General features: G+C 34.4%; 1 protein-coding gene across 4 annotated transcripts in view; it reads right to left on the bottom strand.

Annotated features, from left to right (window-relative positions):
• The window catches only part of STXBP4 (syntaxin binding protein 4), a 179,754-nt gene that overhangs the window by 62,040 nt on the left and 92,137 nt on the right, over positions 1-25,577 (bottom strand). For all 4 annotated transcript variants that reach the window (XM_063110231.1, XM_063110234.1, XM_063110232.1 and 1 more), the window contains 4 exons: positions 24,982-25,158; positions 17,649-17,765; positions 17,119-17,168; positions 15,005-15,138 (listed from right to left, as the gene is read on the bottom strand). In XM_063110231.1, the coding sequence (XP_062966301.1) occupies positions 15,005-15,138; positions 17,119-17,168; positions 17,649-17,765; positions 24,982-25,158 (478 nt within the window). The remainder of the gene's footprint in view (positions 1-15,004; positions 15,139-17,118; positions 17,169-17,648; positions 17,766-24,981; positions 25,159-25,577) is intronic.

The following is a 25,577-nucleotide window of genomic DNA, read 5'->3' as shown; positions in this document are numbered from 1 at the left end:
CATGATAGGTACTGGGAATATTAAGCTGAATGAGACATCACATGGTGAAGAGGGACAGGTGTTTCTCTCAGGAAGATTCATGACAGCATTTCTAACATAGCAGCTGTCTGCTTCTGGAGGCTGGTATCTTAATTAAACTTGCAAAGGAGTACACTTCTAATTCCCCCAAACTTTCTTTGATTAGAGAGAAAAAGAGTCAAGGGGGTGGGGAGGGTGTTTCATCTCATAAGGAGTCTGAAGATTGATTCAAACCTCTATGATTGTAATTTGTATCTCTTATTCCAATAGGAGAGAATTTTTTATTCCAGGGAAAATTCTAGGCTTGCCTCTATAAAGGTCATTCTCCCACTGAGAAGACAGAAGCAAATCGCTGTAGTTTACGGTATTAATTTTCTATCATGGTGTAACAAACTACCACAGGCAGTGGCTTAACACACATATATAATCTCAGTTTCTGTGGGTCAGGAGTCCAGGCATGGCTTAGCTGAGTCTTCTGCTTAGGATCTCACAAGGCCTCAATCAATGTGTTGAGCATGGCTGTGGTCTCATCTGAGGCTTGACTGGGAAAGGACTGAAAGCTTCAGCCAAACTACCCTCAGCTCCTTGCCATGTGGGTCTCCCAACATAGTTCACTTCTTTGAAGTCAGTAAAGAGTGAGAGACTCAGCAAAATGGGCACGAAAATCTTAATGCAACGTAATCACGTATATCCTTTCACCTTTGCTGCATTCTACTGGTTACAAGTAAATCACAGGTCCTGAACGTACTCCATGGCAGGTGATCACACAAGGGCATGAACATCAGGAAGCCGGGATCACGGGGACCACCAAAAGAATCTGTCCAACACGTTAGTTAGACTTTTCCCTTCTATGTTACTTTAACATACCAAACTTACTTCTTTTTCATTACTGCTTCAAATGTAGCTCTTCTCATGTTTAATTTTTTTAAAAAGTTTAAGTCAATCCTGGCTTTAACTTTCCTGACATGATTCTTAAGAATTCTTGTTCATTTTAGGTTGTTTCTTGGCCATCTTTTAAACATGTAAGCTCATCAGAGAGCTCTGTGAAGCTTCCCATGATTTATTTGTGTACTTTATCTTTTCTTTCTTATTGAGACTATAAGAAAATTGTACACGGTAGAGTTAACCCTTGAGGATTTCTTATCCCACAAGCCCCATCTACAGTCTCTAAACATGACAGTAAACCCTTTTAACCCATATTTAGAACAAAACAAACAAACAAAAACAAAAACAGCTGACATGGAGTCTGTGATATATATCCAGATATGTATGTACTCAAACAATCACATCCTCTTTAGCTTCTTTTGGTAGAACTACAATTCCAGCAGATGTGAAGGTAGTCGAAGTGCTTCGGTATTACAATAGCTTCGCATGCATTAATCAATCACCTATTTTCAGAAAGCATCGTTCATGTTCTTTTTACGCCTGGGCTGGCAGAGGTCCACTCTTACAGTGTCACTTTGGTTTCTTTCTCTTTTCCTCCCTAATGCTCATTGTGCTGCATCATTCTTACTCAATTTCACGACCTTCTGCACAGGAAGCTTTTTTTTTTTTTTTTTTTTTTGTCGTTTTTTCGTGACCGGCACTCAGCCAGTGAGTGCACCGGTCAGTCCTATATAGGATCCAAACCCGCGGCGGGAGTGTCGCCGCGCTCCCAGCGCAGCACTCTACCAAGTGCGCCACGCACAGGAAGCTTTGCCTGCAGTGTTTTCCTCTTCTGTCAGGTCTGTTGCTCTGAAAATAGGTGTGACCATTCATGGAAATAGTTTAGTTAGAATGTCCCAGCAGAAGGTGTGTGGCATCCACTTAGGCCTATGTGTATAAGAGGGAAGAGTTAATTCTGTTCCTCCTCCAAGTTTTACCTACTTTGTGACTGAGCCGTAGCTGTTAACTTTATAGTAAAGGGACATCCTCAACATTAGCAGAGCTGGCCTATGTTCTTAGTGCCTGATGCACTGGTACTCAACAAATATTTGTGGAAAGAACTATTTGACATCTATTTATACATACAACTGGGTATTTCTGTATATTACATTTATGCACATGAATGGGGATTTCTGTATAGATTTTGGAAATGAAACTGAAGGGTCAAAGAAAACATACATTTAGATTCCTAGAGACACAGCCAGACTGCTCTCTAAAAGAGCTCAATTGAGTACACATCTGTCAACAGTGCATGAATGTGCTGGTTTCCTTGTATATTCACGAACACTATTGATTGACAATCACTGTTAATATACGGCCATCTGGTGAATAAAAATAGTGCCTCACTGTTTTAAGTTCATTCCTAAGTAAGTGAAATTAAAGCATACATACTCAACTTTCAAATATATTAAATATTAAATGTACTTATTAAATAGATATTAATCAAAATTATAAAATATGAATATCTCATTAATACCTACTAGGCACTGTTCTAGGTGTTACGTAACTGTGGTAAACAAGATATATTCAAGATCCTTATTTTTAAGGAGCTCATATTTTAATAAAGGAGATAGACAACAAACAAGTAAACAAAAAGTAGGGTGAAGTGCTGTGATGAGAATAAAACAGTGGAGTGAAACAGAGTTATCTAGAGGTAGAAAGAAGGCCACCATTAAGTGGTTAGGAAAGAACTTTCTGGAAGTAGATGATGAGGCTGAGGACCGAATGATACAATGAACTGTGTCTGTCTACCTATACTGTCTTTTCGTTTCTCAAACACATCAGGCACACTCCTGCCTCAGGGCCTTTCCACTTGCTCTTCCCTCTGTCTGGAACACTCTTTCTCTCGATATCTACATGGCTTACTCATACCTCACATGGATGAAATGTCTGTGAAAGTCTAGTTCATGGGTGTGCACAGAACTGGTGGCTAGTTGGACCCCATCCCTGGGCAATTTTAATATTTCTGTCTTCTATACAAGTTCAACAAGGCCTCCCTCTCTCTACATAAGATTGTACGAAATATCTCTGGAGGGTCCTGAAGGCTGCCAGTTAAGATATAAACTCCTTTATTATTTCAACCTTTATAGCCATGAAATAAATTCGAGTTGAAGGTGGGTTTCCTACCCAAATTTTACTGCTACTGGAAAGAGTGAAACGTTACTAGGCAATTATTTGATACATAGTTTCTCACATATTCTCAGAGAAGTAATTTAGTAATAATAGATCATATGAATTTATATCAGAAGAAATCTTTCGTTGCTGTCCAAGGTTTCCAGCTTTCAAAATAAAAGGGAGAGGGGGAGAATAGTTTAAAACTGTAAAGAAAAATTATTTCACACAATTATCTTACACAATAATTATTTTATGAATGAAGGAGATTATAATGATGATGATGATGATATATAGACTCATGTACTCTATCAGATGTGAGCCACTTTATTTTTAATAAGCTAGCCACTTCAGATACGTTATCCTTAACCTTTACAACAACCTATGAGGTGGTGATATCTCCATCTTGAGGATGAAGATGAAGAAAATGAGACTCAGCAAACGTACAGAATCCCCAAAGCATGAATCTATTATGTGGTACAGCTGGAATTTGGATGCTGTGACATATGGTCCATTTACTATACTATCCTGCCTCTCTATAAGTAAAAATGAACATATCTTTCTAGTAAAGGTACCATTTAGGGTGCAAACAACTAATTTTTATGTAAAAATTAAAGAATATGACAAATCTACTTCATTTTATCTTGTAATGCTTAGAGACACATACATTATTTTTTCCATTTTATAAATGGAAGAAAAAGTTGAGTAAATTACCTAAGGCTGTAAAAGATCTTTTCCAAGAAGGTTTTCTCACTCTCAATATTCTCCCTATTCTATTTTAACTTTCATTAGCATTTGGGGTTATTATAAAAATAAAGAGAAACACCAATAGCATTGTGTAGTCCCAAGAACTAATCATTTTTTAATCAGTAACATTGGTTGGATAAGTACATAAGATCACAAATTTTCAAAAGCCATTATTACAGATTCAGTTCATGATTCTATATCTTCAATTTTAACATCTTTACTTATGCACGTTTATTATTCCCTCTTTATGTATTGTTTTGTAAATGGTCCCAAAGAGAGCTTTTATTTCTTACTGTGAGGTTTCCATGATGTTTAAAATTCTTTTACTTTTAAAAGATGCTTTAAATTTCAGAAGTAACAAATGCTCACTCTAAAAATAAATAAATAAATAACAAATAATACAGAAGTTCCTAATTAAAAAAAAAAACAACACATCATTTCTCAATCCTACCTCCTGAGAAAGCCAATGTTATCCCTGAGTTAGAAAATTATTAAAGCTCCTTGAGCCAATGCAATCTGTTATGTTACCTGAATATTTTTTAAGTCACAAAAACCAGGTAAGATGAGGCATATTTTGTTCAATGATTCAAATTAATATAAAAAATGAACTCTAAAACATAAACTTTTATTTACAGAGAATTTTACATTCTGCAAAGCACTTTCATACATTCAAGGTCACTTAATCCTTGACACGATCTTAAGAAGATAGTATCCCCAATTTAGAGACAAAAAGTTAATATTCAGAGAGGTCATCATATTTTACCAAGTCTAATATACCATTGATTGTAAGGAACCATGCTATTTTATATACTTCAAAAGAGAAAATAAAATCGCCAGTTCAATTTTGACATAATGTCCTAACTATACTCCTGTGAGACTCACAGGACTTATCAGGAACCCTGGATTTAGAAGACCTGAGTTAAGCTTCTGGCATTGCCGTTTTCAAGCTTGTGACTTAACTAAATCATTTAAGTTCTCCGAGTCTTGCTCTTTTCACATCTTTTAAATTAGAAATAATAATATGTATCTCACAGAGTTGCGGTGAGGACACATTAATATAAAATAGCACTTTTAAACTGCAAAACCGATAAAAAAATTTTAAAACCGTCTATATATCTATGATATTATTATTTTTAAAGATATTATCTGTAATAGTAATATTAACACTCTGTTGGTGAAGGCAGGAACTGAACTTCTGGATCTAAACTGAACTATTTTATCATATTAAGTAATTATGAAAGCTGTTACTACACACGTTTTAATACTGCTACCTTTTCTGAGATGAGTTGTTAATTTTTGTCCTCGTATGAACTCTGGAGAACACCTACTCTATTAACTCAAAAAAATGCATTCAGTTTTGATGAGGACATTTTCAGGCCTTGAGGGCAAATATTTCTTTCTGGCATCATTAACATTTTGCTTGTCTAGTTAACAGGACTGAAATATGAATTATACTTCTATCATGCTATCATTCTAGTCAGTTCTAATTGTGAAAGGAATTGGAGTTTCATCGTTTGGAAGAGTGGTAATTCACTATACTTTACCATAAATACCTTCTGAAATCTAAGGAGTACTCCTTGCATTTTTCTGCCTTTGTGTTTGAAACTATTTTACATAATAGTCTGTTCACCACGTTAGTACTAAGTATACAGACTATTACTTGATTAAATTCTAGATTTGCAATCCCCTTGACAACTATATTCCTCCTTTGTGGGAGAAATTAAGTCTTGCTTGTCTAGCTGTGCCTTCATACGAAGTAGTGTATGTGATTAAATTATATCTGAAATGCTTTCCTGGAAATGATCTTCTGTAAAAACTCACAATATGTGGCTGCTTTGGGATTGATTCATACTAGATATTTGTGTATATTAAACACTGGAAACCTGGTGGTTTCCTGATTTTTATAACTGAAAAACTGTACATATTTGTTTCCTATGAACCAATAGAAAGGAGTAGATTGTTGCGATAGATTTGGTAGTATTAAACAATTTCAGCACTTCAATTTCTCAGGAATTTGTTTAAATGAAAAAAGCAAATAGTGTTTAATGCACAGAAAGAGCAATAGGGAAACATGGGGTAGAGAAGACCCAAGATGATGATGGATAATTCCTCTATGCTACTGGACTTTCAGTTACTCAGTCACCCACGCACATAGGAATATCAAGTGTAAACATTAACATTGAATTCAGGTGTTCCAAAAAATTATACATATTGACATATTACTAATCTCTTTTCAAAAAATAAATATTTGTTCTTTGCTACTCCAAACCTTGCCCAAGGTAACACTATCTCCCATATCTATCACTGCAATAGCTAATTGGTCTTTCCGCTTTCTTCATTCTTGCTACTTATACAGTCCAGTTTCAAAAAACTACCTGAATGATCTTTTAAAATGTAATAACTCTTTTAAAATGTTACTCTTTCTGCTTAAAATCATCAATGGTGCAATGGGTTCAAAGTGTCCCCCAAATGTTCATGTATTGGAAACTTAATCCTCACTGTTACAGTGTTAAGAGGGTGGGAAATTCTATTATGGTAATTGATAGATGGGGCCTTTAAGAGGTGAGTATATTATGAGGAATGTACCCCTGTGAATGGATTAATCCATTGATGGTTTAATGGGTGGCAATGGGCATGGTTCTGATGGCTTTATAAGGAGAGCAAGTGAGGTTAGCTCACTCTTGCTCAGGCCATTTGCCATGTGATAGCACTTTAGTTTTTTTTTTTTTTTTTTTTTTTTTTTTTGCAACTGGCTGGTAAGCGGATCCAAACCCTTGATGCTGGTGTTACCAGCACCACATTCTCCCAAGTGAGCTAACTGGCCAGGCCATGATAACACTTTAGAAGGCCCTCACCATGCGTTCCCTGGACTCGGACTTCCCAGCCTCCAAACTATAAGAAATACATTTTATTTCTTTGTAAATTACCCAGTTTCAGATATTCTGTTATAAGCAACAGAAAACGGACTAATATAAATGGCTTCTTATGACACATAAAATCCACCTCCTTACTATGATATTCAAAGTCTATGTGATCTGGCTTCTTCCTATATCTCCACACTTATGCTACTCTTCTGTGTGCTTATACAAATAGGTGTCAGACACACAGACTTTTTTTTTTTTTTTTTCTGTCCCTCAAATATGTCGAGTTTGCTCTTGCCTCATTGCTTCTGTACTGAACCTAAAAAGCTCTTCCCACAGATCTTCTCCTGGCTGAGTCTGGGCTCCATGTTACCTCTTCAAATAGGACTTCTTTACGCAACAATTTAAAATAGCATCTCCACTTACATTTCACAACATATCATCTGGTTTTATTATATGCATAACACTCATCACTGTCTGGAATTATTTACTTATTTGCTAACTGTTTGTCCATCTCTACCCAATACAATTTACCTAAGTAGCTTGATACGAAGGACCTTGTTTATGTTGTTATCTCAGTGCCTAGGTCAGGGTCTGGGCTACTGCAGATACTCAATAAATTGTTCTTGAAGAAATAAAGTAATGCATCTAAATAATTAAATTTCCTTAAATGATATATTTTTCTCTTCACTTTTTTTCCCCCTAGAAATAACTAATTTCTTTCCTGGTAAAATTTCATCTTTCTTGAAGCTAACGATAATTTGCCCATTTAAAACAAAATTCAATCACTCAAGATTAAATTTGATATATTTTCTTAATGGAAACCTAAAGTAGTGACCTACTTTCAATTTGCAACAATAGAAGAGAATATGTGAGTTTACCATTTCCTTGAATATAAATATTTCCACAAATATTTATTGTGGTTATTAGCTGGCTTTGAATAATCAAGTCACCAGAGAACAAGTCTGCCTTACAAAAACAAGGTGAAATTGTCTCACAAATAACACAGGTTCACATAATAAGCAATCCTCTAGTGCCTGGAACATCTTTCCCAGTTCTAGGAGAAGACATGTATAAATAGCACGATTTCCCTGTGGGGAGGCAAATATCATAATGCTCATGCTGAATAGTATAGGTGGCTTTCATTAAAGAAACATGGTTTATCCTTTGATAAATTCATGCCAGTTAATAAAAATATGCTCTGGGGAAAATGAGGAGAGCAAAGATAAGAGTTTGAGGTGTAGAATAAGCAGAATGAGAAGATGCTATAGCAAGTCTGAGTTTTGGGTCTAAAAGGAGGAAAGGATCTAAAAGATAAATCATGAACTCATGGATAGAATACTATGTTATCTACTGTAAGTGATTCATTGTGCAGTATATGCATGCACTGAAACAACATACTGTACCCCACAAAGATAAACATAAATAAAAGAAGAAAAAAAAAGACAAATCATGAAGGCATTCAAAATGTTTCCCCCTTTTCTCATAAAACCTTTTCTCACATGCTTAAATAACTTCTAATTAGCTTCAGAATGTAAAGACAAAAGGCAGACAAGTCACCAGAGAACAAGTCTGACATTACTGACATTCTATTTCAAAAAGTTAAAGTATTCCTAATTTCAGATAGGAACAACTGAATTGATGCAGGAGGCTTGCACAGACAAATATCTGCAATCAGGTGGTCATTGCTTGGTGGGGGAAAAGATTGTCCTTATTTTCAATTGGTTGAGTAAAAATTACGTAATTATTCAACCAATTTCTAACAGTTGAATATCCATATTTTTGATAATATAAGAAATGCTGTAATAAAAACACTTACATGTACATACTTATGCATGTCTCATTATTTTCTTTGCAAAAATACCAATAGATGAGATTATCAAGATAAAATATATGACCAATAAAAACATTTAACTTTCAAAAAAATGTCCTTTCAAATGGACATTTTAAAAGCCTTGATATATCCTGAAAAACTGATTCTCAAGGATGTGCCAAGTTGTATTCCCACCTGTAGTAGATGAGAATGTTTACTTTCAACTTTAATTAGTGGTAGGCCCAGATGGCTTCTGAATTGGAGGGATTTTTTAATGCCTAATATATGAGTAATTTAGGAGAAGAAAAGTATATTCTCTACAGAAGGATTCCTGCCCCTTGCTTCCTTTGCTCAGGCATAATTTAGGCACTCGTGGGTGTAGAAACCTTAGCTCCAACTGCTTATTTCAAGTCCGTGAATCTCTGAAGCTTAAGACTGCACTTATCATGATAGTTTCATCCTGTTTCTGGTACAGGGAGATGTTCCTTTCCTGTTATTTTATCTTTTAAAACACAAACACACACACATGCAATTTTAAATGTCATTTCTAAGTGTAGGAGCAGAATGGGAAGGTTTTAGCATGAGATCACTCTGCCATCTTGATACCAAAATTCATTCAGAATCTTGACAGTTATATTTTCTTGCTTTAATACAGTGGACCTTTTCATAATCATATATTTGTATGTATATCTATTATTTGTTTACAAGACCTTGAATGAGATATGCATGCATATGTTTGTGTGTGTGTGTGTGTGTTATACATTTCTACTTATAAAAGTTTGGATGGAGAGAGTTCTCTACTCAGAATTGGCTTTTGACCTTTGAAAGGACGTGTGTACCCCTTGGTTGTCTTTAAGTTCAACCAAGTTGGCATTGGAGCTACCTTTTCAAGCCCCAGGCTGGGGGGCTGGCCAATGGACTCTTACAGTACGAGTACAAGGATGAAGCATAAGTCTAAAGGGAGAAGTGAGTTAGGACCAGAAGTGGCTGTGCAGAGCAATGTGGCTGTTGGTGTAGAAGCTGCTGTGCCAGCTCCTTTTACATTTAAAGCTTTCTGTATGCCCCAGTGCATGTCAAATCTAAAGTGTGTCTATGCTTCCTAAAAGATCAAGTCCCAGTTAGCCTTCTGCTTGACAGAGAATCTGTGTGAACCCCAAAGATTTCAACAAATGCCACTGACGCATCAACATAAAAAGCGTGAAAAGAGTCCATCTACCCCCTCAGCCTGTCTTTGACTTTATTCATTACCCTTTTGAATTAGAACTCCCTCCTGCCAGCGTTCCCACCAGTTATTTCCGTAATTGCTACTGTCGTTCTGCAGAGGGAGTAATAAGTTGGCCTTCATGTTTTCCTTCTACGTGGTCCTAGCCGCCCTGTGTTGAAAAGTTTTTAGGATTCATCTGTAACTGCTAATGCTTTTGAAGATTTCTGCCTACTTTTTTTTTTTATCTTTTTCGTGACCGGCACTCAGCCAGTGAGTGCACCGGTCAGTCCTATATAGGATCCGAACCCGCGGCGGGAGCGTCGCCGCGCTCCCAGCGCAGCACTCTACCAAGTGCGCCACGGGCTCGGCCCTCTGCCCTATTTTATATTCTGTTTATTATTTCCATGAGAACCTTGAAGAAAGGTAGTTAGACGTCTGTGCTTATGCTGCCAACTTACCGGGAAATCAATACATTCTCTTTATTAAAGACCTCCTATGCGATATCTGGTGAGATTTTTTCTAGTATGCGTTTTAAAAAAAATAGAACTGCCTCTTTCTGTTTTTGTTACAGAATTATTTTGTCAATGTGTATGTCAATCAAACAAAGATTGCAGTTCTGAACAAGTAGTTATTTCAAATAAAATTACACTAAGGCATTACAATGATATCGATCATGTAAATATTGATAGAGGTCAGAAGAAGCATCTCCAGTGTTCCAATACTGACCGAAATGCCTATTCTATCTTCATACTCTTTCACTGGAAGTAAGGTAACAGAATACATCAAAGTTTCCTTACAATTGGCAATAAACAACTGAAAGACAGATGCTGATTCAGACATGTAGCCAGTTTCCTGTGACGATTACATTCTAACTCAAAATCAGTATAACAATAAATGTTACATATTAAGAGAAGCTCTTATCTACCATACTTTCAAATGTATCTAAGTTGAAAGAAGCTTTATAAAATAATAATTTAATACCTACCACAGAGAGAAAGTAAATTTAGCTTAATTACTTTAAATAATAATAATGTGTCACCAGCAACAGCCTCAGCAGCAGTAGTGGCAGTCACATCTACATATGGAACATGTTACGCTACCAGGGGCTCTATTAGGTACTTCATATGTATTTCATTTAATCCTCCAACCCTGCCACTTAGATATTACGAACTCCACTTTTTATATTAGAAAATAGACTGAGAGGTTAAGTAATTTGTCCAGTGAAGTTGGATGAACAATTGCGGTGCTCTCTGGAGCACCTCTAGGGAACATCAGAGATTCCGTGGAGCACTGCTCACATGGATTCAAATTGATGCTTGACTCCAGGTTGCCTCTATGATTGACATACTTCTCCATGGCTAGAGGTATTCTGATGAGGGTGGGATGGCCAGGTCCACAGTTCTGTAGAAAGCATTTGTGTTCTCTGTGATTCTACATGAGGGCTTCTAGTTTGGAGTTCATAAATACTCCCCAGATGGATGCAAAATGTGTTTGATTGCACATTTCTGGGAAGAGGGCTTTCATCAGATTTCAACAGAGTCCAGGATCCAGAAAAGGTTCAGAATTGTCTTCTAGATATTCCTTAGAGCCTGGTTTTAAGTTATAAGATTCAAAAAATCATATCCTTCAGATTTCTGAGGAAATCCCAAGGTATAACATCCTAGAGTATACTTATATAAGGAGAAAGTGGAGGCAATTACCCAAGCAAAAATTTTAAATTGTTACTTGAAATAACCAGATAGCCATGGCAAAGGAAATGAGGTGGGGGGTGCAGCTGAATTACAAGTATCTACCTTATAGTAGTAATTTTCTGTTTCCCATTATACATGTAGAAAAAGCTGCTGCTTAAAGAGAAGGAAAAATGAACTGAGTTTATCTGAACTATCAAACTTTAAAATATATATCATATAAAGTTATAAAAAGTACTGGCAAAATATGCCAACATTAGCAGTTATATTTCTAAATAAAAGGACGGCATAGAAACTATTTGCTAGTTTTAAACTGCAAACCATGTATGATCTTGCAATGGATAAAAAGTGCAGATGGAATTTTTCACTTTTCTTCCAAAGTTCTGCTGAATTTTAAATATTTTCTTTGAATAATCATGTTTGACAGATATAAAGGTTAATGTTAGCAAGGTAATTAAAATTAATGATGGTAATGTCCACTGGGCTATGTCTATGCAGGTGTTTCCCTCTACTGTTTCCATCCCACCATAAAAATGTCTGATACATAAAATTCTGAGCTTACACATAATACATTAGGAGTGATTATTTTCACCCCTCCTAAAACCCACAAATTTTCTTTGCATAATGAGTTCTTATTCGTTTTTGACATAAAATACATAAAAATGTATTAGGTTATACAAAATTTTAAATACATACTCATTCTTTAAATTGAGCAGATACTACTGGAGACATGGTTTCCAATCTCCCATAAGGTAGCTGTGAAGTTAAAAATTACCCTGGAGAGTCTCTGAATGTTACCCAATACCAAACCAAGCCATTTACTACTCAGGATTGTATCAAAACTTATTATTTTGATACCTAATTAATATAGAATTTCACATCCATCCACCCAGCTATCTATCTACTTACCTATCTATACTTAAATATCTGGTTCCCAGCATAGGGAGGTGGCAAACTGGAGGGACAGCAGAATATTAGAGGTCGGCACAAAGACAACATTAAGAAAAGAGAAAAAAAACAAAATCCTGCATCCGACTCTACTAACATGCCATATATTAATGGATACTTGTAATGATGATACCGAACAATCCCAACTAAATTAACTTACACTTAACATATACTAATGTGGCAAGTTGTATTCTCCAAAGATGGCCCCAATAATGACTTTTGATTACATACTTCTATAATGTGACCCTGTCACTTCCCTACCCAGTGGGGGGAACCTAAGTCCCTTCCCCTGGAATCTGCATTGACAAATAGAATATGGTGAAAGTGAGGCTGTGTGACTTCTGAAGCTGGGTCGTAAAAAGTGATACAGCTTCTGTTTTACTCACTGGAACATCTGTGCTGCAGTCTTTAGCCACCACGTAAGAAGTTTAACTACCTGGAGGCCACTGTCCTGGAAAGGCCACATACAAGTAGGTGTTCCAGTTGATAGCCCAAGTTGTGCCATCTTGAATGTCTAGTGCATTAGAGTCATCAAATGAATGCAACCCCAGCAGCCATCAGCTTGCAACCACGTGTCAGTCCCCTAACAACTTCCTAGCTGAGTCCAGTTAACTAACAGGACCATGAGAGACAATATTGTCGCTTTAAGCCATTAAGTTTTGGGATGATTTGTTATGCAGCAATGGTAAATAAACAGCTAATTAAAAAATTAGTGCTATGTGTATGGTTCAACCACAATTCAAAACATACTCCTGAGTATTTGTTTTATGCTAGGTAATGTGGTAGTGGTAGGTGCATTATGTAAATTACATTAATTTTAATCTTCACAACTTTTTTGAGTAGGTATTATCTTCACTTAATAGAAAAGGAAACTTAAAATTACTTTTTAAAAGTTCTCTTCAAAAAATATTCTTTTTTCATGGTAGGTACTTCTTGTATTATGTGAATGCAGAGTCTCATTAACTCTTCAAGAATAATTCAATTTTATTTTTAAAACACAACAATAATCTTCAGAATGTTACATTATCTTCATTAAATTAAACACTGTTTTTTTCTCTTTGTCTAGAATCTCCTTATTATGCAATTCTTCTCACCCCTAGATCACTATTTGGTGATTCTTGGTTGTTTGTTCATATTTATAAATGAGGATACATGTCAGAGGTTCTCAGTGAGTGCAGTATCACCCCAGGAAGCATTTTTGAAAATCTATGAGGCATTATCTATTGTCACAGAGTTTGGGAGTATTTTTGGCATTTAGTGGAAAGCTGCCAGGAATCATAAACATTCCATCATTATAGGATACATTGGACAGTCCTGTGAAACAAAAAACTGTCCTGTGTCCTGTATGATTTTCAAATGTCCTATACTTGTTGCTAAAAAACTTGTATTTAATTACTTGAATCTAGAACATAACTCCATTTTCAGACAGTTTAAATCTAATACACATTAAGATTTCCAGTCCTGTAACTAGTATGAATGCTAATGAATTTTGATAGAAAATCGTACTTTCTTTTGTTTACCATTTTGGACAATCGCATTACTGACAGCAGTGTGCTCATGCTATTTAAACTGGCAATACAATGTACTTGTATCAGTCTATATTCCCAGTTGTCACATTTGTGGTTATTCTATGTGAAAGTGTGACCGTCTGATGTCTGCATTATACCTCCGAGTGTAGTCGACCCAAGATCTTACCTATTGAAATATATATTATTATAAATCACCTTCCTCTTATTTCTCCTCTATAGTACAGTTAGGACATATCATTGATTTTTATAAATAATGGGTATAGTTAGGTAAATTACCTATAATTTTCACTGTGGAAAAATAAAGGGTATGTTAGAAATAGTTATAAAAAGGGAGTAGAAATTCATGAAGAGGCAAAAGTGCCTGGAAGATAGGAAGAGGGAAAGATGGAAATGCCCAAAGATGGAAATACCCAATTTCTCCAGGGATCTCTCCATCTGCTGGGATGTTAGAAGTTACTTAGAGCATTGCCTTGCTTCTCTTTCAAGCCCAGTGCTGACTCTAGAGGTATCTAGTGACAGATCATGCAATTCCTTTAGAGAGATATTCTCTTGGCCCTGGCTTAGGAGTAAATGCCTGAGCCAGCAGCTCTGGATAGAGAACTGGTTCAGCTAATCCACAGCCCTTCATTAATTACCTTGCTGACAGCCCAGGGTCTGTTCCTAGTCTCTTCTGTCTGTGATCCTGGGTTTTTTTCCATCGTTTTACTTAGCTCACTGTTTCAGCAGTCTTGTCTTTCATCTTTATTGTGTTCTGGGGGTCTTTTACTCAGCTGGGCCATACCCTCAATCTTATTCCTTCTGGTATATATTATTTAAAAATTCCTTAATGTTGATTACACCTTTCCAGGTTCCCAGCACTGCTTTGAATTTATTTTTATATTTACTCTTCCATTTCCAAGAGACTTTGGATAAACAGAGGTGAAGACATGTCTTAATCAGCTATCTTCAGTTGGAAGCCATTCTGAGTACTTTAAATAAAGCAAACATTCTCCCCCTACCATTTGCGCATTAAGATTTTTTATCAATTAGTTATAGATTTTACTGTAGACAAACCAATATAGTTAATGAAATTAAACTGTCAGACTTGAAATTTTCTTCTTTTGTTTTGTTAAATGAATTATCAAAAAAATAAAAAGTAGAAAAAAATGCAGAAAACTTACAGTCCATATCAAGTACGGCACGAACAGATTTTACAAGTTCCTTAGATTCAAGTGCCAGGGTTGCTGGGATGTTACGTCCGTTCCTTCCCAGTGGTGCGAGAGAAATCTGAGAGGCTAACACAGCTCTTCTTTCACTATAAGAACGATAACAAAGTTGAATGTATTATAGAATAATCAACAACTATCTTTGATAAATCTGAATTCATATTAGTTATAAATTTGCACAAATATATTTCTGTTTCTGGGAATGCTGTATTCTTACAGCCATAAATGAAGTAATTCACTTAAAATAGTATTTCTGCTTTCAATTCTTTATTGTATAATAAATAGGCATTTTTTAAAAGTTAGGTTGACTTCATATATAAGGAAGAAGAAATAGAAGAGTGGCCCACCTCCTAAATCTTTTGTTGCATTTATCTTGTGTTTGTGTTTTGCTAATATAATGTAGCCTTTTACATAGTTTTGTAAAAATTCAAATTAAGCATATAAACATAAATTTATTAAACAGACATTTACTATTATTTCTAGTAATATTAAACATAAACTCAATGTATATATTTGCTCCTGAAATTATCTCTTAAACTCTTCCATTTGTTGCCTCTAAATCTAAAACAGCACAGAACATTTACATCACTTTTAATAAATACAAATGTCACCTGAAATGAATACATTCTGATATAATTAAAAATGCAAGGTTTTCCTCAAAAAACCATTACACTAAAACTTTTACTTGAAAAGAGACGATTTTAAAGTGATGATAAAATCATCATTACTTAGTCCACCTTCTTAAGCATGATAGTATTAAGCTATAAGGAGAAACTAAAGCATCAGTTCTCAAATTCAATATATAGCCTTTACTCTGTGTTGAGTGACCAAGGCCAATATCCATATAAAGTATATGGTATACTAAAAAAAAAAAAAAAAATCAGATTTTGCTAGTGTTTAACTTTCCAAGACATGGTTAATAAGTTGCTTAATGTAACTTTCTAAAGTTGTCTTTTTTTCCCATGAAGCAGTTTAAGGCAAGGGCTTTTATATGGTCATTATTAACCTTGACTTTTAATACAAAACTTTAAAATTATTAGTCAGAGTCAAAATGAGATCTTGGGGGGAGGGGGGACACACTTAATCCATACAAGGGAAATGTGATTACTGAGTATTTTAAGATCTTTACTAAAAATAGTAATCACGGGAATTCACGTAATTATCTTGTATCTTAAGCAGCATGGATAACAATAAAAATAAAGTCAAACTCCTTCATTATAAGAAATGAAACATTATATTAAAATAAGCTTAAAAGTGAACAACTATACATATTCTTCTAAATTAAAAAAATGCTATATGTGGACCCCTAAAATATCTTCATTTATTTCATTTATTAAACTGTTGCTTTCATAGTAAAGGGTATGTTTCTGCACGTGTAAACTGCTAGAAGTAGAAGACATCTCTTGAACTAGTTGCAGCTATTATAAAATGAGGAAAAAAAATTACTTTGAAAATGCATAAAAAGGAATCTTTCTTTTGTATATGTCTTTCATCATGTATAAAAATGACCATAAACTTGTACTTTGAAATAAATAAATCTCATTAGAATGTTTGTAGCTTCTCGTAAGAAACTTTAAATCTGAAACATATTGTGAATAATAAGAAAATCAAGGTGTATTCTCTAAATATGTTTCTTTTATTTATATTTACTAAATGATGAAAATGAAAGAAATTGATTGCATGGATCAAAGTTCTGTTGGCCATAACAACTGATCTGCTATGTTGAGACTGACCAGCAAGTTTTATTCATACACAAGATACTTAAGGAACTTCAAGTTAATTTTGTCTTTACAGTATCCTTGACAAAGACAGGAGAGGCAATTCCTACCTCAATTTTAGAGTACAAGGTTACAATGATTGGCTAAATACTTCCAGAAATTTCTTTTACAGAAATGGGACCAACAACATGGTGCCCTTGGACCTATTTTCTTACACATTAAAGAATGACATCCAATTGGAATTATGTAGCTTCTTAAGACTAAGAGATTTTTTAGAATTTTAGCCACAATTACAAGAGGCAGAATTTAATCAGAGACCATACTCTGCAGAAAGTGCTTTAATGTTCTTACCTTAAATTTGACAAAGAAGCAGAATTATCAGAAAATACTTCTTGAATAGCCTAGTAACAAAAAAGATGGTGAAGGAAATATATAACTTCGACAGTTTAAAAAAGATATCTTTTCTAGCTTAATTAATATTTACAGCCTCCTCTCCCCATTGGTAAAACAGATGTTTCTGTTGTGTGGGGGAAAAATCAATTATATTAACATTCAATTTTATCCAGAAACATAACAGCTATAAAAACATTTATTTATAGGGTAAATATTTTTCAAATAATATTTACTAAGTATCAGGACTTTTAGGAAAGTAGTCACTAAAACATAGTATATATTTGGGATCATGTTACCCCGTCTCAATTATTTCTCTTAACTATGTAATGTTAGTCTTCTCATTATTTAAGCAATTCTAAATGACTATTAAGTCAGCAGTGCTGTTTTTAGAGCAGAGAATGTTTCACTAGCCACCAAACACTGTGACATTCATCTATATGTCAGTTATCTATACATCTCTTAAAAATTAACATAAGAGAAAAACTTACCTCTACAAAATGAAGAAGCTTTTCAGTGGATGCCTCAAAAGTTTTTCGAGCCATTTCTGATTTTCGCAATTGGCAATCGAGTACTGTGATTCTCTTTCTTAAATCCTGAACACTTTCCTGGAGAGATATATCAAAAGGAACATCGTACTCATTCTTTTGACTTTATATTACTGTATTCCATTTTCAGTTTTTGTCATATCATTTATTTTCTCTCTTACTATACATATCTTCTGATTTTGGGGGGCATGTAACTAACTGCTTATTTAAAAGTTAATTTGCCCAGGGATAATGCAAGTTTTAAGAGATAAGCTGTATATGACTTTATTAATTTTTATAGTAAAATACATTTAAATTAGCTTCTGAATTTTTTTGGCAACATGTCTTATCAGATACTGACAGAAACCCGTACCAGTGCAGCACAACTAAAAATGCTACAAATACACACACACATACACACAAACACACACACACATAATGTAACAGAATCCAATGTAAGGCTGAGCTGGCAGGTAGGTTAAGGAATTCCAGAGACCAGGAACAGCAATGCCAAGTGAACCCACTGGGGTAAGAGAGCATTGAAACATAACCTGTTCTGAGGTTATATGCTGAGCCCTGGTGGCTACAGTTTGGTGTTTCATCAGGCATAAATGGCAAATGGAAGAACTTCAATGGGTGGACTGGGAAAAAACAAACTTTACAGAAGTAAACAGTGTTTTGATTTTGGCTCTGGTATATAAGTAAAAAAAGTGTCTTCTGAATAATTCCTAACCACAAGCCCCTACTCATGCAGGTTTGGGGCCAGAATTTATATTGCCTGTGTAGCCTGAAAATCCATAAACTAAAACTTTAGTTTAAATTGGTCCCAGGGTTAGTAGAAGCAAACACAAAACTACTCTGCAGGGATATTTTTTAAACTCAGATCTCAAAGAATTCCCATATGTGTCAAAAGAACATGACCTCACAACAACAAAAAAATCACTAAATGTACGAGGAAATAAGCTCCATGATTGAAAGGCAACTGAAGAAAACATGTTATATATCAGACCTGTAAAGACAACAGATATTGGAATGATCAGATGCAGAATATAAAGTAATTATGTTTAATATGTTTTTAAAATTAAGAGGGAATTGAAAGTATAATAAAGGGACAAGAAACTATCAAAATATATCCACATAATATAAACAAATCAATCTCAAAAATAAAAATATAATCATAATTAAATTAGAAACTTGGTTCATGGGTTTAATATCTGACTAGATGCAGTTAAAAAAAGAACGGGTGAACTGGAAGACAGAAGTTAAAAAACTTCTCATAATGGAGCAGAAAATTAAAAATTAAAGCATGAATTAAGGAGCAGAAGTAAGGAGAAAACAGCCAAAAGAAGCTCTAGCATACATCCTATCTGAATTACTCAAGAGTGACTAGAAAGAGTGAAAGAAAAATAGCTCAGGATGATAGCTTAAGATGTTCTAGAAATGGGAAAAGATATTGCTCCTCAGATCAGGAAGCTCAATAAATTCCAAACAGTATAAATTAAAATAACACATGACTCATTGTAGTCAAACTGTTAAACATCAAAGCCAAAGATCATATAGAGGGAAATAGATTGTAAACAAATGACAGATTGACAGCTGACATCAAAACCATGAAATAAAAATAATGAAAGAAATTAATGCCAACTTAACATTCTTAACATAGCTAAAATATATTTCAAGAACAAGAGTTGAATAAAGATGTTTTTCAGATACACAAAATGGAGAGCTTATTACCAACAGTTCCTCACTAAATGAATTTCTAAAAGACGTACTTTAGGAAGAAAGAAATGATCCTAGCAAGAAGGTCTTAGATATAAGAAACAATGTTGAACACAGAAAATGGTAAATGAGGGATCTGTCTAAACAAATGCTGACCACACAAAACAAATTGTAACAGTGTCAATTTACGATGTTAAAAGTCAAGAAAGAACAAAACTACTGATAAAAATAAAATTGAATAGGGAGAGATGAACAATAAATGTTTGCAATATTTAGAAGAAAGCTACTGATCAATTTTATAATTTACGTTAAAATAGAATGTTAAAATTTTTAGGATAATCACTAAAAATTAAAAACAGAATGTGTAACTTCTAAATGAGCAGAGGAAAATAAATGTAATAGTGCAGATGAACACAGGAGAAATTTGAAACAATACAAACACAAAAAAGGCAAGAAATGGAAAAAAAAAAAAAAAAAAAAAAAGACCCAGAACATATGGGGCAAATAAAATCTACAAAATAAGAGGGCAGAAATGAAGTGAATTAGCAAATAAAACAGTGTAAATAGAAAGAGCTTTCCAATTAAAAGTCAAAATTTAGGGAGATGGGGAAAAAATCCAGCTACATGCTGTTTATCACAGACACAATTAGAAAATAAAAACACTGAAGTTGAAAATAAATGAATGAAAAAAATAGGTAAATACCAACCAAAAGAAAGCTGGTGTAACTATTTTAATATCAATCAAAAATAGTCATTAGGGGAAAAGAAGATTGCTAGATTGAAGAGTCATGACATTTTCATAAAAGGATGATGTAATTCCAAGCTTGCATGCATTTAAAGATATTACTTCAAAATATTTAAAGCAAAATTTAAAAACCACAAAGGAGATTTTAACATATTTCCCTGAATAACTGATAGTTCAGGCAGACAAAGAAATTAATATGAATAGAGAAGAAATGAACCCCACAATTAATGACCCTGATCTAGTGAACTATATAGAACAACAGCATCCAAAAACTGCAGAATTCTTTTCAAGCTCATTTTGAACATGGTAAACACTGACTACATAAAAAGCCATGAAGCAAACATCAAAAACTTTTGAAGAGTTGTTATTCTATAAACTAGAATAAACTCTGGCTGCTGCAATTAAACTTTCTGTGCCTCAGTGATGTTCATAAATAAAGACAATCATAAATATATATATTTCCCCCAAATTAATCTATAGATTTAAATTTCCAGTAAAAATTTCGATAATTTTTTTTGGGTGGAATTGATAAGCTGAATCTAAAATAGAGAGTAAAAGATCAAAGGCTCATGTAGCCAACACAATTTTGAAGAACAAGAACTAGGTAGGATGATCAGATACCAAGACTTACTTTACAAGATACAGTGGGCAACACTGTGCGTTATTTGCAGAGCAACATACATAGGCCAATGAAGAGAATAGGGAACCACGAACATGTACACACATATGAAATCTTGATATATGACATATGACACAGCTGTTTTGTAGATCAATTAGGAAAGAAGGGGCTTTTCAGTAAATAGTGATGGGATAGTTGGTTATTCCTTTGGAATAAAGAAAAAAAAATGAAATGGATTCCCACCTCATGCAGTGTCATACACCAAAAAAAAAAACCTTAAAACTTTAAAGCTTTTAAATTTTAAAACTTTAGAGGCAAATAGAATGTCTTTATACCTTTGGAAATCAAAGGACTTCTAAAAAGACACATTAGGGAAAAGACTGATAAGTCTGACTGCATAAAAATTAAGCAATCCTATCCATTTCACCATAGAGTGTAAAGGCAAGACACAAATTTGGGATAAAACTTTTATAGCATATAAATTAATAAAGGATTAGAAACCAGAAGAATCATCATACATCTATAAGTATACGAAAAAAACAACCCAATGCAAAAATGGTCAAAAGACATAAAGAAGCATTCCACAGAGAAATACAGATGCCTAATAAATACGTAAATATATGCTCAACTGGCTACCAGGAGATAGAGGGCAAGTCTTGGTTAGAGTTTGAGGTTGTAAATAATCCCACCATGGCTGATTTTAAGCTACCAGCCTAATGCCACTGAAAATGGAGTTGAGAAGAGATGCCCACAATCAGCGCTCATGAGCTAGTGTCAGCTGGTCTCAGCACATCTCTATCTCAAAGTCATTCAAAGTCATTACTAACCAGGGAGATTCACATTAAACTAAAGTGACATAACACTTATTACAACTACCAGATTGAGAAAAATCAAAAGTAAAAGAAAACAAAGGGTCAGCAAAGGTATGGAATAAATGGTAATCTCATTCATTACTGATGGGAGGGTGAACTGGTTCAAACACTTTCAAACACAATTAGGCATTACCTAGCAAAGTTGAAGATAAAATCATTCAACCTAGCAATTCTACTCCTAGCAGGTAACTGTTACACATAAGGAGCAGGATATATGTACAAAAATGTTTTTAGCAACATCATTTGTAATAGAAGAAAACAGAAACAACTGGACTGTCCTTCAAATGCAGAATGGATAAATACACTATAATAAATTCATGCTATGGAGTCAAAGAACTAATGAAAAGACATGAACTAGCTATAAACTTCAATGGATTAACTGCAAAAACAAAATGTTGAGTGAAAAAAAGCAAGTCAGAATGATACATATAATTCTATTTATGTAAAGTTGATAAACAGACAAAACTTAACAACATATTTTTAAGGGATAAATATATACAGGTAGTAAAAGTATCAAGGAAATGGTGACTACTAAATCCAGGAAAGTGGTTACCTCTGAGGGCAGGGGAGAAGGATACAATTGGAGAGGGGCATTGTGGATCTCCAAAAATATTACTGATGTTTTATTTCTTATGCTGGAGGTGAATTAAAAAAAAAACCAAGAGGTAAATAAGTAAATACATAGATAAAATAAGGGAAAATTATAACGAAAAATAAAATCTTGTTACAAAAAGAATCTGTGTATTAACAATAAATACAAGGGTACTTCAAAAAGTTCATGGAAAAGCAGAATTAAAAGGTAATTCAAATCTTTCCATGAATTTTTCCTTTTTTGTAAACATTGACTTATACATATTTGTGGGGTACAGTGTGTTGCTTCAATACATGCATATACTGCACAATGATTCACTTAGGGTAGAGAGCAGAGTTTTGTACCTATTAGTCCACTACTTCTCCTCCTCAAACCCTCTCCCCTCCATCCCACCTCTGGTAACCATTATTCTTCTCTCTACTTCTGTGAGAACCACTTTTTTTTAGGTTCCATATTTGAGTGATATCATGTGGAATTTGTCTGTGCCTGACGTACTTCACTTAACATGATGGTTTCCAGTTCCATCCATGTTGCTGCAAATGATAGGGTTCTTTTTTTTTTTTTTATAGCTGAATATTACATCCATGAACTTTTAAGTGCCCTCATGTTTGAATCTTAATTCTGTACTATCTTGTTCAATGTCTCTTTAAGCAATTTCACACAATTAAAAAGAGTTTCCGTTTCTTTTTCCACTAGTATTGAGTTTGGAAAATGTTGAATATTGATATGCCATGTCTAACATCTCGTCTTTGAAAAACAAAAAAACAAAAAACAAAAGGATTGTGTTCAGACTGACTTAATTAAGAGGAATGGCATGAGACCCCCATTATGCTAACAGAGAGAAAAACTGAATTAATTATATTACCAGGCATCTTAAGACAAAAATACTTCTCAACTAGCAGCTGGAAAAGAGATTGTAAATAACCTAAGATTTTAAAAAAAAAGCACTGAACATTTTCATGTGAACTTCTTGAAAGTTATATTATTTAAAAATAAAGCATTAAACACTGTTGCTTTTCTCTCTAAAAGCAACTATAATTATTTTTAAAAAGTACTTTTAATATTATGATAATTCCCCACATATTTCCAGGACCAGGTTAAAGTTACATAAAATAATCACATACTTTTGTTTTCAGAATGTAAATACTGGGTCAAAAATAACAAATGCAGTATATACCCAGAGGAATGGAAATCATCAAGTCGAAGGTATACCTGTTTCCCAATGTTTATCGCAGCACTCTTTACAATAGCCAAGGGTTGGAACCAGCCCAAATGCCCATCATCGGATGAGTGGATACGGAAAATGTGGTACATCTACACAATGGAATACTACTCAGCTATAAAAACGAATGAAATACTGCCATTTGCAACAACATGGATGGACCTTGAGAGAATTATATTAAGTGAAACAAGTCAGGCACAGAAAGAGAAATACCACATGTTCTCACTTATTGGAGGGAGCTAAAAATTAATATATAAATTCACACACACACATACACAAACACACACACAAACCGGGGGGTGGGGGGAAAGAAGATATAACAACCACAATTATTTGAAGTTGATACGACAAGCAAACAGAAAGGACATTGTTGGGGGGGAGGGGGGAGGGAGAAGGGAGGGAGGTTTTGGTGATGGGGAGCAATAATCAGCCACAATGTATATCGACAAAATAAAATTAAAAAAAAAAAAAAAAAATAACAAATGCATGTAATAATCCTAAGCATTGCTGCTTTCTTAAGTTACATGTTTTCTCCCCGGCACTGTGGTATTGTCGAGTGACAGAAACTTGAGCCTTCTTGTGGAATTGGTTTAAAAATAGACAGAAGTGAGATGTTAATGATTCTTTAAAGCTAATCATAAAAATTTCAGGTTTTGTTCTGTATTTTGCTTTTCAAAAACTAGTTTCATTTTCATTTGGTATATTTAAAGTATTTAACTCTTTAATGTTTAAGTAAATAGTCATAACTTGAATGCTGATTGAATTAGATATACGAGTATATAAACACCTACTATGTCTATAAGTGAACAACTCCACGAAGTTATAAAATATCTATTTCAATTTATTCAATTTTCCACATTACTTCAGTGAAGTATAAATGTATACGTCTACTATAATTTTTGAAGGCTTTTTAGTGAACATAGCATGTATTCTGTAAAAAAAAATTCACATAAAAAAGTTCACATTGCATTCTGAAAAGCATTCAGTATTTTGCTATTGATGCTGGAAGATGTTCTACTGGAGCCTAATTTAGTACACCTTACATTAAAAAAAAAAACAAAAAAAAACTGAAATTCAAATTCAGTTTCTTCCCATTAATTATCTTGAGCCTTGGGCAAAAATTCTTTAACTTTCACACTTCCTGAGTGCTTTCACCAAAGAGCAAAACCCATCTCTAGATGCACCCCCTCCTTTTATGCCCACAAGACAAATTGGCCAGTTTAGAAACAAAAGAAGAAAACCAACCTAATCAACTAAATAGTTCTAGGACTTAATGCCTGAGATGAACAAGGTTAACCAATGACCCAAATCCATTTGGGGCACGTGCTTTTCCATCTCAAAGCTATCCGGATAAAGGAAGGCTCACAACCTTCACATTACCCCCATCGTGACACAGCATGCTATCATTGAATAATAGAAGACAAACACTGACCTAGTTTAGAAGTGCAGATGAAAAGAAAATGAAAACAGGATACTTGACAACGGCAAGGAAACCATGGTAACTAGAAGAGAAGACTGTTTTGCTTACTTTATTTTGGTCAGAATAATCAGCAAGCTGAGCCTTTAGCTCTGCAATCTTGGCCTCTAGCAGACGGATCACTTCTTCGTAGTCCATTTCCATCTTGTGCGCCTGCCTCTGTGCGGCTTCCGCAAGATGAATCCGACTTCGCAGAGCTCTTGTTTCTTCAGCTACAGCTTTGGCTTCCTAAACGTTTCAAAATTAATGTTATTGAAAAAAAAAAAAAAAGTAAAAAATAAAAAAAATAGCTTGGTGATTTACATAAAACGTTTTCCTCACTCTGGAAATTATAATTACAAAACTTAACCAATGTACATATGTTCCTTACTTTTCAATTTGAAAATTAATATTCATGTTATTTTATTATGTGGAGGGATGGCCTGATCTTACTTCTTCCTTTGTTGACTTCTTGGATAATTTTCAGTATGGAATCTCTAGCTTCGCACACCTAGCATAATATTTTGAAAATAAGGGAAGTAGAAGAGAGTTGAAAATAGAAAACAGGAGAATAAGAATTGGTTTAAAAGATCAAAAGAATAGGCTACACCGAAACTCAAGTTGGTGGTAGGGCTCATGTTCTCAGAACGCTATTGCAGTTTCATCAG

Source organism: Cynocephalus volans, chromosome 10 (genome assembly GCF_027409185.1).
Source record: "Cynocephalus volans isolate mCynVol1 chromosome 10, mCynVol1.pri, whole genome shotgun sequence".
In the NCBI taxonomy this organism is placed as follows: domain Eukaryota; kingdom Metazoa; phylum Chordata; class Mammalia; order Dermoptera; family Cynocephalidae; genus Cynocephalus; species Cynocephalus volans.
Note: the sequence above shows the minus strand (reverse complement) of the source record. Positions and strands in the feature narration are given on the sequence as shown.